Source organism: Palaemon carinicauda, chromosome 5 (assembly GCF_036898095.1).
Source record: "Palaemon carinicauda isolate YSFRI2023 chromosome 5, ASM3689809v2, whole genome shotgun sequence".
NCBI classification, from domain to species: Eukaryota; Metazoa; Arthropoda; class Malacostraca; order Decapoda; family Palaemonidae; genus Palaemon; species Palaemon carinicauda.
In genome coordinates, this window is record NC_090729.1 from 120,230,373 (window position 1) to 120,245,372 (window position 15,000).

Sequence of the window (15,000 nt, forward strand, 5' to 3'; positions counted from 1 at the left end):
AAATAAAATAAAAACACTTAAAAAACAGTAACGTCAGAGTAGATATTTCATATATAAACTATAAAAAGACATATGTCAGCCTGTTCAACATAAAAACATTCGCTGCAAGTTTGAACTTTTGCTTGACAGGATTTTTTTTTTTTTTTTTTTTTTTTTGCTATCATTGTTAGACTTAGATTTTTCTTTCATAAGTTGTCCTCATGACGTTCGTAAATTTATTATATGGATAGTCGATAGCTGTCAGATTATAAGGAATTCATCCTTAGCGCCCTTTAAGCAAGCAAAACATTTGCGAGATATGTATCCTCTTACAAACATTTTGATCGTCTAGGTGTATTTCAAAATGTTCCTTAAAAATAGTGACGTTAAAAACATTGAAATCATAAATATTTTTCGTCAAGGAATACTCTTATTCAATTATATAATATCAATTTAAAAACAACTTTAAAAAGTATCAACAAGCACTTAATGTTTTTATAATTGCCCTTAAATAGATGATGGCCTATTATCACTCACCTGAACACTCTTCTAAAAGGAATTTTCTTTATAAGTAAAAGGATTTCATTGAAATGTTCTATTCATAGAAATGGTGATTAGATATCGCTATAGATTTCTTTAAATCCAGTAGGATTGAAAAGTAACTGAAAGAAGAAAACCTAACTCTTCAAGAGGATCACTTTCTTCATAACTCCTCGCCTTACAAAGAGATCTTCCTTTTATTATTATTATTATTATTACTAGCCAAGCTACAACCCTAGTTGGAAAAGCAAGATGCTATAAGCCCAAGGGCTCCAATAAGGAAAGATAGCCCAGTGAGGAAAGGAAATAAGGAAATAAATAAATGATGAGAATAAATTAACAATAAATCATTCTAAAAACAGTAACAACGTCAAAACAGATATGTCCTATATGAACTATTAACAACGTCAAAAACAGATATGTCATATATGAACTATAAACAGACTCATGTCAGCCTGGTCAACATAAAAACATTTGCTCCAACTTTGAACTTTTGAAGTCCTACGCTCCTGTATTTGCTACCCATGAAAAACATCTATCAGAGATCTCTACCTTGCTGCTTTCCTGTCCTGTGATGGCCTGTTACTCTCTGTGACTGTTGTTTTCCTGTGGTGCAATCTCTTGACCATATAATGGTTTAAGGTGTCCTGGTTTCAGTTCCGGTTTCATGAGAATAGATGCTCGCCAGAACGTCAGCTAGCAAGCCCAGCACTCCCACTGTGGTGTCCAACCACAAAAGTGGCCTCCCCAGTAAACCATTTAAACTCAAGTCCTGGGCTGGGATCGATTTGATGCCATGCAAATACTAGGCAAACAACTTGACATTGTACTAGCGAGGAAGTGATTCGCAATTTGCTAGTTTTCTGTGATATGATAGTTTGCCCATGTACTGTAACAGCCCCATTGTGGTGCCCAACCACAGAAGTGGCCTCCCCAGTAAACCGTTTAAACTCAAGTCCTGGGCTTGATCGATTTGTTGCCATGTGAATGCTAAGCAAACAACTTACTGCTGTACTAGCCAGGAAGTGATTCGCAATATGCTAGTTTTCTGTGATGTGATAGTTTGTCCATTTACTATAACACCCCCACTGTGGCACCCAACCACAGCAGTGCCATTCCCAGTAAACAGGATGAACTTACTTTCCTGGGCTGGGATCGATATGCTACCATGCGAATGCTAGGCAAACATCTTACCATTGTAATAGCCAGGAAGTGATTCGTAATTTGCTAGTTTTCTGTGAAGTGACAGTTTTCCCATATACGGTAAGACCCCCACTGGGGTGCCCAACTACAGCAGTGACCTCCCCAGTAAACAGTTTAAACTCAAGTCCTGGGACTGTGATCAATTTGCTCCCATACGAAAGCTAGGCAAGCAACTTGACATTGTACTAGCGAGGAAGTGATTTGTAATTTGCTAGTTTTTTTTGTGATGCGATAGTTTCCCCATATAATCTAAACCTATAAAGTAATGACAGTGATTCCCACCTTGCTGGTTCCCTGTGGTGTGATCGTTAGCTGGGAAAACGTACTCTGTGGCTCGGACCCTCAGGAAGTCGACGTCATCGAGTCTCTGCCTGAGGGAGGGGTTGGACCACCCACAGGTGTCTTCCTCGAAAGTGCAGTCGCCGGAACTCGGGGGTGAGGCTTCAGCAGGTAAGGCTGAAAGATGTACATTAAGAGGTAAACGTATTTCTAAGCTCATTTATAGATTGATATATTTCTAATGTGTATTTATGCAATCGTGAAAAGGATCTGAGAACGTCAATGTGACGTCTAAACATATATTTTATTACACCCGATTTTATCAAAAAAAAAAAAATTGGGATTTATTTTCCGATATGAAATAGAGTTAGGGACAGTATTTTGTATTGTTGCTTGAGTAGGAGAAAATATTTCCCACGGAATGTTTTTTTTTTTTTTTTTTTTTTTTTACGATACGGGTGGATATGTTTATGTAACTTAGTGAACTCATTCTAGTGTTAATGTGACAGTTTTACTTATGATTCTCGAATAAAACTTCAAAAATAACTGATTTTTTTTTTATATCTTATGGACTTGTTTTATTTCTATTTCATTAGGTAAAGTAACTATTACATGGTTTTGGTTAATTTTATTATTTAGGTTATTGCTTTTTTTTCTTTTCTTTTTTTTGTTAGGAAAAAATGAATATATATGTGTGTGTGTGTGTATATCTATATATTTATATATATATATATATATGTGTGTGTGTGTGTGTGTATACAGTATATATATATATATATATGTACGTGTGTGTGTGTATACAGTATATATATATATATATGTACGTGTGTGTATATACAGTATATATATATATATATATATGTGTGTGTGTGTGTGTGTATATATATAATATATATATATATATATATGTATATATATATATATATATATGTATGTATATATATGTATATTTTCTCTTCAAGTCTTCTCTTCTTCAAGAAGACTTGAAGAGAAAATATACATATATATGTATATATATATATATATATATGTGTGTGTGTATATATATATATATATACATGTATGTATATATACTGTATATGTATATATATATATATATATATATGTATACATATGTATATATATATATATATATATATGTATATATATATATGTGTGTGTTTGTGAACAGGACTGTATTTCGAACCATACCCAAAAGATCCTTGAATAATGCTATTTACTTATTTCAACCTATGCAAATGAACGAAAATATGAAATCAATTGACTTTATGGAACCTATTTAGTTTAAAAACTGATAACTGAAGGCCATCACTTGTTAGTTTTTATAATCAAATGGTTTACTGGTCCAAGTAGTTATCGGAAAAAGACCTTTTCACAGTATTTGTTGATGTCCAAAACAAGGTTTCAAAGACATTCCAACTACTAGAGAGGCACTCATTAGAGCGCAGACCTCCGTTGCGGCAGCTGATTTCTCGACTTTGACCTTTGACCTTAACACGTATCAATTGGCGTGGATTTTCATACACTCAAATATGAACCAAGTTTGAAGTCTCTGTGACAACGATGTCCAAACGTATGACTGGTAACGTGAATTGGACATTTTGCTTGACCGTGACCTTGACCTTTGACCTTGGCGTTCCAAAATTCAATCGTTTCCAGCTTTTTACATAACAGTTAATTCCTGCAAGCTTCATCACGATTAAGATTGTGGCCAGGAAGCTGTTCACAAACAAACACACACACAAAAAAACAGGGGGTAAAATATAACTTCCTTCCAACTTCGTTGGCGGAGGTGATTACTCACTTGCGCAAGGACCAGAAACGATTGTAATATCGTCTACTGCAATATCGCCCAGTCGTGGAATACCAATGGTACCCTTCGAAGATTACCTGAAAAAAAAAAAAAAAAAAAAAAAAAAAAAAAAAAGTTATATAGTTAAATCTGTCAAAGAATAAATATGAACAACACCTTAGCAGAGGCATGGCACATAAATAAAACTCAACTATGTATTATATAATGGGAAATTTTTTAAAAATGAAGTAAAAAAAAAGTTATATAATTAAATGTCAAAGAATAAATATGAATATCCACTTTTGCAGAAGTATGACATAAATAAAACTTAACTATTTATTAGATAAAGGGAAATGTAAGAAAATGGATGCAGTTAATATTCATAAAGTTTAAGATTTTAGGACGTTAATGATACTGTAAAATACAGAATGAGAATTAAAGAGAACTGATTATCATTCCTTTTTAAGGAAAATATTGATGTAATGAATTCTAATGTGCATCAATTTTGCTCATCTTTTCCAAATAATAGCAGTTTAAGTGTATGCACATCCATGAGAATTAACTATCTAACTACCCGTGAGGAAAGGCCCAGTAAGAATAATAGTAACTATTAGTATAGCTTGTTCAATGTTCACATATACTCAATTTCTCTCAGTACTTAAATATTTGTATTTACTCAGTAGCGTATTAATATGTTCGACAACACCACCAAGATGTAAACACACAAGTAGAACTCACTTTAAAAGGCGAATTTGAGGACAAGGGTAACTGCGCTAGTATCCACTGCGACCCTTGATTCCCTGCCAAGGCCCAAAGGACCCTCTCTTGCCTCGTGACCACGTCCTGCAGGACTACTCTCAGGATTCCCACTCCTTTCCCGGACATGAACGTGTAAAACCTCATGCAGGGAGGGTTGTTCGGATCTGAGGGAAAAAGTATAAACAATAATTTTTTCTTCTGGGGGGGGGGTGAAAATGTTTTTTTTTTTTTTTTTTGGGAGGGGGGGAATTAAAATGATTTTTAGGGGGGAGATGAAAATTATTTTTCTTTTGGGGGGAATGAAAATTATTTTTTTGGGGGGAGGAGAAAATGATTTTTTGGGGGGTATGAAAATGATTTATATATATATATATATATATATATATTGTAGCAAATTCTTTCGAGACGACACAAACCCTACCTTGATATTTATTGAAAAGTTACGAATGTCTCGGGTTTTAAATTTGTTTATGGTTTAAGATAGTTCTGCTAATTCTACTCCATCTCTGTTGGATTTTACCCCATTTTCCAATCTTTTCTTTATCAAGTTTTTGGTCCTTTCAGATAGTTGGCCTTGATCTGGTCTGGGAACTTTTCTCCAAATGAAATTCGGAATGTTATCCTAACAGAAAAAAAATGGAATTTTCAATGATACATCAAATAACTTTACTCTCTGAAAAGTTTTATTTTATTTTTTTTATTTTTACCATATTTGGTAACTTTTCTTGGGAGGACGATTCTTCAGAATTATAAGTAGTATATTGATAATCTCAATGTAGATTTGCAAGAAGAGAAAAAGTGACGGAGAGTAACACGAAGATTTGATCTCTTAAGATTTTCATCAGAAATTATCGAAGAATAAAACGATAAAATAGATAAAGAGATGAAGAATGACAAATTTGGGACAATGAAATAACATAGTTTTATAGAGAAAGACGGTATGAAATAGACAAAAATACCCAGACGTAGTATAAAGATTTAATTATATTATTTTTCATCTGAATTTTCGGAGTAAACTGGAAGAATTTATAGGCTAAAGAGACGAACACTGTAAAAACACTGTAATTTTAATTGTAAATATAGTGTTCCCAGCCGTATTTCAGTCAAATCCAGGGGACCAAATTTGTACCCTACTTTGTTATTATCTTTGACGAGTTGGTGACCGTCATATCACTCCTTAACGTCAATATATCCGTTTTAAAATAGCAAATGCCTGGCAACATTTATTCCAGGATTTTTACCGTTTTTAAACGACAAATTTTTAACAGTGAAGAATGACAAATTGGGACAATGAAATAACATAGATATATAGAGAAACATGGCATTAGATAGATAGAAATGCTCATACGAAGTCAAAAGATTGAATGGCAAAGGAAAAGGTTATTTACCTGTTTCTTGGAATTCAATGCTCTCCAGGCGGGCAAAGTCTTCCGGCCTTCTGGGAAAAGAGGAGTCAACGTAGACGAAAGCTCCTCCAAGTCCACTTCCCTTTGAGCTGCTTCTGTCCCGCTGGGGTCCTGTCAGCTTCTGGGCTCCTCGACTCTGGAAAAAGAAAAATGCTAAAAAAAACAAAAAGCTAACCATTGTTCCATAGTCTAGGGTAGTGCCATAGCCTTTGTTCCATCCAAAATCTAACCATTGTTTTCTAGTCTTGGATGGTGCCATAGCCTCTGTACCATCCAAAATCTTACCATTGTTCTCTAGTCTTGGATGGTGCCATAGCCTCTGTACCATCCAAAATCTTATCATTGTTCTCTAGTCTTGGGTGGTGCCATAGCCTCTGTACCATTCAAAATCTTAACATTGTTCTCTAGTCTTGGGTGGTGCCATAGCCTCTGTACCATTCAAAATCTTACCATTGTTCTCTAGTTTTGAGTAGTGTCATAGTCTTTGTACCATCCAAAATCTTACCATTGTTCTCTAGTCTTAGGTATTGCCATAGCCTCTGTACCATGGCCTTCCTGAGAAATAAAAAGTGAAACCGTAGACCGAGATATTCAAAGCTTAGTAAAAAATAACAAAAGAGGATTTTGAACCACCCACTTCGCCTCAATACAATTAAGATGTCGGAAGTTTAGGGGAAATATAAAATATATAAAAAAAAGAGGACCAAAAATTAGAAAATTAGTAAGCAATAAGAGGTGAAATAGCAGACCAAGATATTCAAAGCTTAGTAAACAAAAATATAAACATCAGAGGACTTTGTGCCATCCACTTTGCCTCAATATCGTCTATTGCAAATATACAGTTAGAAAAAATGCAATATTGATTGGAAATTCTCCGTAAAAATATACTGTTCTCAGCAGTATTACAAAGGACCGTAATTTTTACCCTACTTTGTTGTTATCTTTTACTGGTTGGTAACCGTAGTATCACTCCTTTACGTCAATATATCCGTTTTTTAAAAACAGTAATTGCCTGGCAATATTTATTCCAGGATTTGTACCGTTTTTACGGCAAATTCTCAAGTGTTATAGTAGCCTCTACAATAGTTTTTTTTTTTTTTTTTTTTTTTTTTTTTTGTCTCGAAGGAACTTACTATTTGCCAGTCGAAATCGTCTCCCAGAGCGTTGCTCCAGTCACACATTCCGCCCTCGAAGGAACACAGCCCAATGCACTCCTGGCCTGGTCTCATACCCAGGTCATCTATGGCAATGTGACCTCGGAAAATGTTGAAGGGGTCGACATCAGAGGCTGGGATAGCTTCTACAACCAGCTGTTGGGAAAGTGGAAATGATTATTAGGACAATTGTTTATGTGTATGTGTATAGCTTCTACAACCAGCTGTTGTGAAAATGGAAATGAGTGTTAGAATAATTGTTTATGTGTATATGTATAGCTTTTACAACCAGCTGTTGTGAAAATGGATATGATTGTTAGAATAATTGTTTATATGTATATGTATAGCTTTTACAACCAGCTGTTGTGAAAATGGAAATGAGTGTTAGAATAATTGTTTATGTGTATTTGTATAGCTTTTACAACCAGCTGTTGTGAAAATGGATATGATCGTTAGAATAATTGTTTATGCGTATGTGTATAGCTTCTACAACCAGCTGTTGGGAAAATGGAAATGATTGTTAGAAAAATTGTTTATGCGTATGTATATAGCTTCTACAACCAGCTGTTGTGAAAATGGATATGATCGTTAGAATAATTGTTTATGCGTATGTGTATAGATTCTACAACCAGCTGTTGGGAAAATGGATATGATTGTTAGAATAATTGTTTATGTGTATATGTATAGCTTTTACAAATAGCTGTTGTGAAAATGGAAATGAGTGTTAGAATAATTATTTATATGTATATGTATAGCTTCTACAACCAGCTGTTATGAAAGTGAAATTTATTATTAGGACAATTGTTTTATGTGTATGTGTATACCTTCTACAACCAGCTGTTGGGAAAGTGGAAATAATGATTAGGACAGTTGTTTTGATAAATATCTGTGGAGGTATAATGATAAACTACAATTTAGTTGGAATACTTTGATTAGTTTCGTTACTTTTGATCTGCTTAATTTTTCTTCATTATGTTCTTTCTTTATGAATTTCAGCGAGGATTTTGGATAAACATAGCTATTGATATTTTTACCGAAATACGTGATTTTTCCATGTTATTACAATCAAGAATATAGTATGATTTATTATTTTTGTATTACTCATTCGCATTTCTTCCACGATAACTTAACAAAAAAATGTGCTTGTGGTATATACGTTATATAAATACTGTTATTGCATTTAACACGCCTATCTGCTATGTAAATTAACTGTGAAAATACCGTCAAGTTCGTAGCATCTGTGTGATGGCAGTGTCAAGCATTTGAGTCCTGATATTTTGTTGTTATATAAACTATATATCTTTAATCATAGACTCCATGACAGTAAAATTACCTCTGAATACTGGTTAGCCAAGAGATGTCAGTGGAAAAGGATGTAAATGATGATATAAATTCATTAAATTACTAAATATTTTTGGGAAATTTATAGAAAAATAAAACCAATTTTATTCTAAAAACAGATGAGATTCATCTAAGCCAAGTATGAGATAAATTCGTTGAATTTATAGAAAAAAAAGATAACCAATTATTTTCCATAAAGCAGATGAGATTCATCTAAGCTAGGTATGAGATGAATTCGTTAAATCTATTGAAAAATTAAACCAAATCTAAAGATAGGATTCACCTAAGGAAAGTATGAGATAACTTAATTAAATCTATAGAAAAATAAAACCAAATCTTTTTCATGAAGATGAGATTCACCAAAGCAAGTTATGAAATAAATTAATGGAATCTATAGAAAAATAAAACAAATCATCCAAAAAGACGAGATTCATCTGGGCCCAATTACCGTATGATTGTCGGTGAAAGTGTAGAGCGCCTGCGCTTCCTTCCAGTCGCCCCTGGTTTGGTCTCGAGTTTCCCAAATGGCAACGAGGTTCTCAGAGTCAATCCCTTTCACTTTGACGCGTAGTTCGCTAGCGCTCAATCCATCCACAGAATACCAGAATTTCAAACATTTTCCTGTTTTGATGATAAGTCAGGTGTCTTTTAGCTTCAGCCCAGGTCGAAGATGAAATTAATAGGAAATGTTCCTTTCTTAACCATTATGATAGTAGTATCAGATCTTCAAATACCTTCAATAGAAATAGTATGACTCCAGAACAGAATCCCTGAATGGCTTCGGAAGAAATCTAACTACAGAATTTCAAACCTTTAACTGATTTGTTAATGAATTTCTTTCACCTTCAGCTCAAGTCGAAGATGAAATGGATGGAAAAATTTCCTTTCTTAATCATTATGATAGTAGTATCAGATTTTAATTATAGCTAGGTTATTTATATCGAACTACACTATTTCAAACATTTTCCTGTTTTGATGATAAGTCAGGTTTCTTTCAGCTTCAGCTCAAAGTCGAAGATGAAATTAATAGGAAATGTTCCTTTCTTAACCATTATGATAGTAGTATCAGATCTTCAAATACCTTCAATAGAAATAGTATGACTCCAGAACAGAATCCCTGAATGGCTTCGGAAGAAATCTAACTACAGAATTTCAAACCTTTAACTGATTTGTTAATGAATTTCTTTCACCTTCAGCTCAAGTCGAAGATGAAATGGATGGAAAAATTTCCTTTCTTAATCATTATGATAGTAGTATCAGATTTTAATTATAGCTAGGTTATTTATATCGAACTACACTATTTCAAACATTTTCCTGTTTTGATGATAAGTCAGGTTTCTTTCAGCTTCAGCTCAAAGTCGAAGATGAAATTAATAGGAAATGTTCCTTTCTTAATCATTATGATAGTAGTATCAGATCTTCAAATACCTTCAATAGAAATAGTATGACTCCAGAACAGAATCCCTGAATGACTTCGGAAGAAATCTAACTACAGAATTTCAAACTTTCAACTGATTTGGTAATAAAGTTCTTTCAGCTTCAGCTCAATTCAAAGATGAAATTGATGGAAAGGTCCCTTTCTTTATTGTCATAGTATTATCAGATTTTTATTATAGCTAAGCAATTTATATCGAACGACAGAATTTCAAACATTTCCCTGTTTTGATGATAATTCGGGTTTCTTTCAGCTTCAGCTCAAAGTCGAAGATGAAATTAATAGGAAATGTTCCTTTCTTAACAATTGTGATAGCATCAGATCTCCAATTAGCTTCAGAAGAAATACCCATAGACTTAGCATGGGCTTCAGTATGACTCCAGAACAGAATCCCTGAATGGCTTCGGAAGAAATCTAACTACAAAATTTCAAACCTTTAACTGATTTGATACTTAGTTCTTTCAGCTTCAGCTCAAGTCGAAGATGAAATTAATAGGAAAGGTTCCTTTCTTAATTATTATAGTAGTAAAGATTTTAATTATAGCTATGTCATTAATATTTAACTACCATTTTATCCTAGAATTCGGGTCAATATTTTGATGAGTTACAGGTACATTTTCCTGTTTTGGTAATAAGTCAGCTTCAGCTCAAGTCGATGATGAAATTGATGGAAAGGTTCCTTTCTTAATCATTATTATAATATCAGATTTTAATTTTAGCTAGGTCCTTTATATCTAACTACCATTAAGCCCTAGAATTCGGGTTAATATTTTGATAGGGTACAGGTATTGAAAGTGACAAATTTGACATTTGTAGTATATAGCCATTAAGTTAGAACACAGGTTATCCACACATGCATGTGTTAGTAAATCTCCCATCCCACACCATTCTCTCTCTCTCTCTCTCTCTCTCTCTCTCTCTCTCTCTCTCTCTCTCTCTCTCTCTCTCTCTCTCTCTCTCTCTCTCCAAGTAATCAAAAGACAAACAAGCACAGTAAACCAATAGTTTTCCATGATTTGAAATCATCCATTATACAGGAAAAAAAAATAATCTCCAAGAAGCATCTTTTAAGTAGTTTTCGAAGATTACCTGAAGCTCCTGTTGGAGGCTGTATGTTGGATTCCATAACTGCAATCTGAGCCAACTGATTTGGACCGCTAGACGTCTCGTGGAAAGCGTATCCCCCTAAAGCAAAACAAAAACAGATATTAGACTTGGAGAAGATGAAGTAAAGTGATTTTAAGCTTGTTAAAAACCCGTAATTTTAATCGGAAATTTTCCGTAAAACTATACTGTTCTCAGTCGTATTTCAATAAAATACAGGCGACCGTATTTTTTACCCTACTTTGTTACTATCTGTTACTGGTTGGTGACCGTAATATCAATCATTTACGTAAACATATCCGTTTTTAAATCGGTAAATACCTGACAACATTTATTCAAGGTTTTTTACCCTTTTTTACGGCAAATTTTTAACAGTATGTACTATGCTTGGTAACATTTATTCCAGGATGTTTACTGTTTTTTACGGCAAATTTTTAACAGTGCAGATCGCATTTACCCGTAGTTTGAAGAACCAAACCCGTGCAAAAGTTATTTGGCCGTTTGCCCAGGGTCTTTTTCAGAATACTTAGTGGAGGATTCCTCTTCTTTCGATCACTTTCCTTTACAACTCTTAAAACAAGAACACTTGAAATTAAGCTGGATTAAAAGCGAGGGTGGGGAGGGATTAGTTTTGCTTTTAAGACCTTGGGGGTCGCGGTTAAAGGTTCGGTTCTTAAAATGGTTGCAAGTGACTGATTGATTTATTATGATGATTGACGCTTTTATATATATGCCTTGAGTAGCAGGAGTAATTAATTGAAATTTCGTTTTGGGATCTTCCAGATGATGAAGAACAAAGTTTCATTGATATTTACTTTATGAAAGTTAGCTGGAAAATGTGACACTTGATACAGCGGTGTAAGGAACGAGTGTTTTGAAGCTTTATTAAGTGACTACTGAATACTTTTGCAATACCATACACATATGGGGATGCAGTTAAATATGCTAAATTTATTTTTTAAAAAATTAATGCTATCCTAGATACAAGAAATTAAAAATAAAGTATTAAAACGGTTCAAAGATGCTTTAAAGATCATTATTATTATTATTATTATTATTATTATTATTATTATTATTATTATTATTATTATTATTATTATTATTATTATTACTTGCTAAGCTATAACCCTAGTTGGAAAAGCAGGATGCTATAAGCCAAGGGGCTCTAACAGGGAAAATAGCCCAGTGAGGAAAGGAAGCAAAAATAAAATATTTAAAAAACAGTAACATTAAATATAAACTATAAAATCTTTGACAAAACAAGAAGAGAAATTAGATAGAATAGTGTGCCCGAGTGTACCCTCAAGCAAGCATAAATGAGTTTATACTTATACTTATACACTTATAAACAAATACATGTGTACACATACACATCATGATAATCCAGAATAAGAACACTCACTGTACAGTGCGTGCAGTCAAGATCGCTCTACCGTTAAGGCCAAACTGAAGCTAGAAATTTTCCATCAATCAGTCAGCGCAGAATAACAACTCAAGGACCAAATTTCAACACAAGACAGATATAAAGACAGACAACTGGTTATCCAAAGCAACGGGGCAAGTTGCTTACACTGCTGCCTATGCACGATCCGTGACCCCTAAGTAAAGGCTGGAAATTTTCAAGGTTGAAATGGTGGCCATGATAGGATAAGGATAGACTGTAGGTTTGCCAGGGCACCAGCCATTCGTTGATATACTACCGCTAGAGAGTTATGGGGTCCTGTGACTGGCCACACAGTACTACATGAGATCCTTCTTTCTGGTTACGGTTCATTTTACCTTTGCCTACACATACACCGAATAGTCTGGCCTATTCATTGCAGATTCTCCTCTGACAACACTGTGATTACCAAATAATTATTCTTCACCTTATGGGTTTATTTTGATATTGTTAGTGTTTTTAAACTTTCTTATTTTTCCTTGTTTCCTTTCCTCACTGGTCTATTTCCCTGGTGGAGCCCCTGGGCTTATAGCATCGTGCTTTTCCAACTAAGGTTGTAGCTTAGCAAGTAATAATAATAATAATAATGATAATATTAATAATAATAATAATATGTATATGTATATATATGTATATATAGTGTGTGTATTCACAGTAATTACCTAAGCTTTTCTTACCTCTGTCATCACCTGAGGTGTCATTCAGCGGTCCTCCTACCCAGAGAGCATTGGCGCCAGTGGATAGAGTCCATGAGGTTATGGCGACTTGAGAATTTGACCTGTCAAAATAGACGGCATTAATTCCAACTGCTAAAAGCTATTGCCATTCCCGTAAATATAATCCATTACAATTTTTTAAAGCAAGGGTCTGTAACCTAGCCATATCAAGCAGGACAATACCTTAGTGGCTGACCATATATATATATATATATATATATATATATATATATATATATATATATATATATATATATATATATATATATATATATATATATATATATGTATGTATATATATATGTATATATATATATATATATATATATATAATCAGTGCCCAAGCCCCCTCTCCACTCAAGTTAGGACCACGGAGGACCAGGTAATGGCTGCTGATGACTCAGCAAGTAGACCTATAGGCTCTCCCAAATTCCCACATCCTAAGCTCACAAGTATGATGAGGTTACAGTGACCAAAGGAACTGACGAGTTTGAGCGGGATTCGAACCCCAGTCTGGCGATCACCAGACATGGACGTTTCCAATTGGCCCCCACAACCCTAATTGTTAATAAAAAAAAAAATGATTCTTGCCTGGCAGAGTGGTAACGTCAAGTAATCGCCAGACTTGGGTTCGAGTCCCGCTCAATTTTCTTAGTTACTTTGGTCGCTGCAACCTCACCATTCTTTTGAGCAGAGGATAGGGGGTTTTAAGGCGCAAATAGGTCTATCTTGTGTAGAAAGGGGCTAGGACGCTGGTCATATGTATATATGGTCAGTCTCTAGGGCTTTGTCTTGCTTAATAGGGCAATGTCACTATCCCTTGCCTCTGCCATTCGAGAGTGGCCTTCAAACCTTTAAACCTCAAAACTAGTCTTTCCTGTTAAGAAATCATATTAAGCTTTACTGACCGGGACAGGGCATTAGGACCAGGTGACTGCCACTGGCACCACGTGACGTCATGTGAAATCCCGAAGTCGCAGAGACCGTTGACCTCTCCAAGCTGTTTGCCCATGCGAGATCCATTCAGTTGATGTTTGGGTCTCCCCTGAAATACAGAATAATAACAGTGAGGCAGGTCATTTGTATTTAGGGTTATACCACACATGTATCACACACACTCGTACACTAACAGTATTTCTGATTTTTTGTATATTATCATTATCGCTTTCCTATCACACTGATAACCTGTTTAAGCCTGTATATTCTTGCATCATTATGTTTGATTTTTTGTGCCGTTCTTCCTCGGAACAGGTTGTATATAAGCTCATGTTCCGTCGAAATAAAGTTAGTTGCATTCACCCCCCCCCCCCCCCGTTCTCATTTATTACCTAACTGGTGCATCTGCACAGTGGTGACCCCAGAGTGACCAGCTGACTGTGCGGAAACACCACAAAAGTAAGGTAACAACTGAGAAGCGGAGTGAATGCAACTAACTTTATCTCTACGGAGCATGAGTTTATGTACAACTCGTTCCGAGGAAAAACGGCACAACAATTCAAACACCACACAAGTAAGGTAATTAAAACAAAATGAAGAAATAACATCAGCTTTAAACAGGTTATCAGTTCGAGGGGAGAGCGATAATAATAATTAAAATGATACACGTGCGGTACATGGTACTGTAACTAACTGGTGAATATCTTGACTTGCATTTAGGAGATTTGGGAGGTCGATACCAACTTGCTTCTCATCAGTCGACTTACCAGTGAATGGGTACCAATCCAGTACATATTATATATATATATATATATATATATATATATATATATATATATATATATATATATATATATATATATATATATAGGAAATGAAGTGAGCGATTGGTTTCCGGTGAGAGTGGGGCTGAGA

At 34.6% G+C, this 15,000-nt stretch overlaps 1 protein-coding gene across 1 annotated transcript in view; it reads right to left on the bottom strand.

Moving 5' to 3' along the window:
- The window catches only part of LOC137641114 (MAM and LDL-receptor class A domain-containing protein 1-like), an 87,700-nt gene that overhangs the window by 13,435 nt on the left and 59,265 nt on the right, over positions 1-15,000 (bottom strand). The window contains 10 exon segments of the mRNA XM_068373559.1: positions 2,005-2,178; positions 3,806-3,878; positions 3,880-3,891; positions 4,532-4,716; positions 5,941-6,094; positions 7,092-7,268; positions 8,902-9,074; positions 10,978-11,073; positions 13,111-13,211; positions 14,058-14,194. Coding sequence (XP_068229660.1) covers positions 2,005-2,178; positions 3,806-3,878; positions 3,880-3,891; positions 4,532-4,716; positions 5,941-6,094; positions 7,092-7,268; positions 8,902-9,074; positions 10,978-11,073; positions 13,111-13,211; positions 14,058-14,194 — 1,282 coding nt within the window.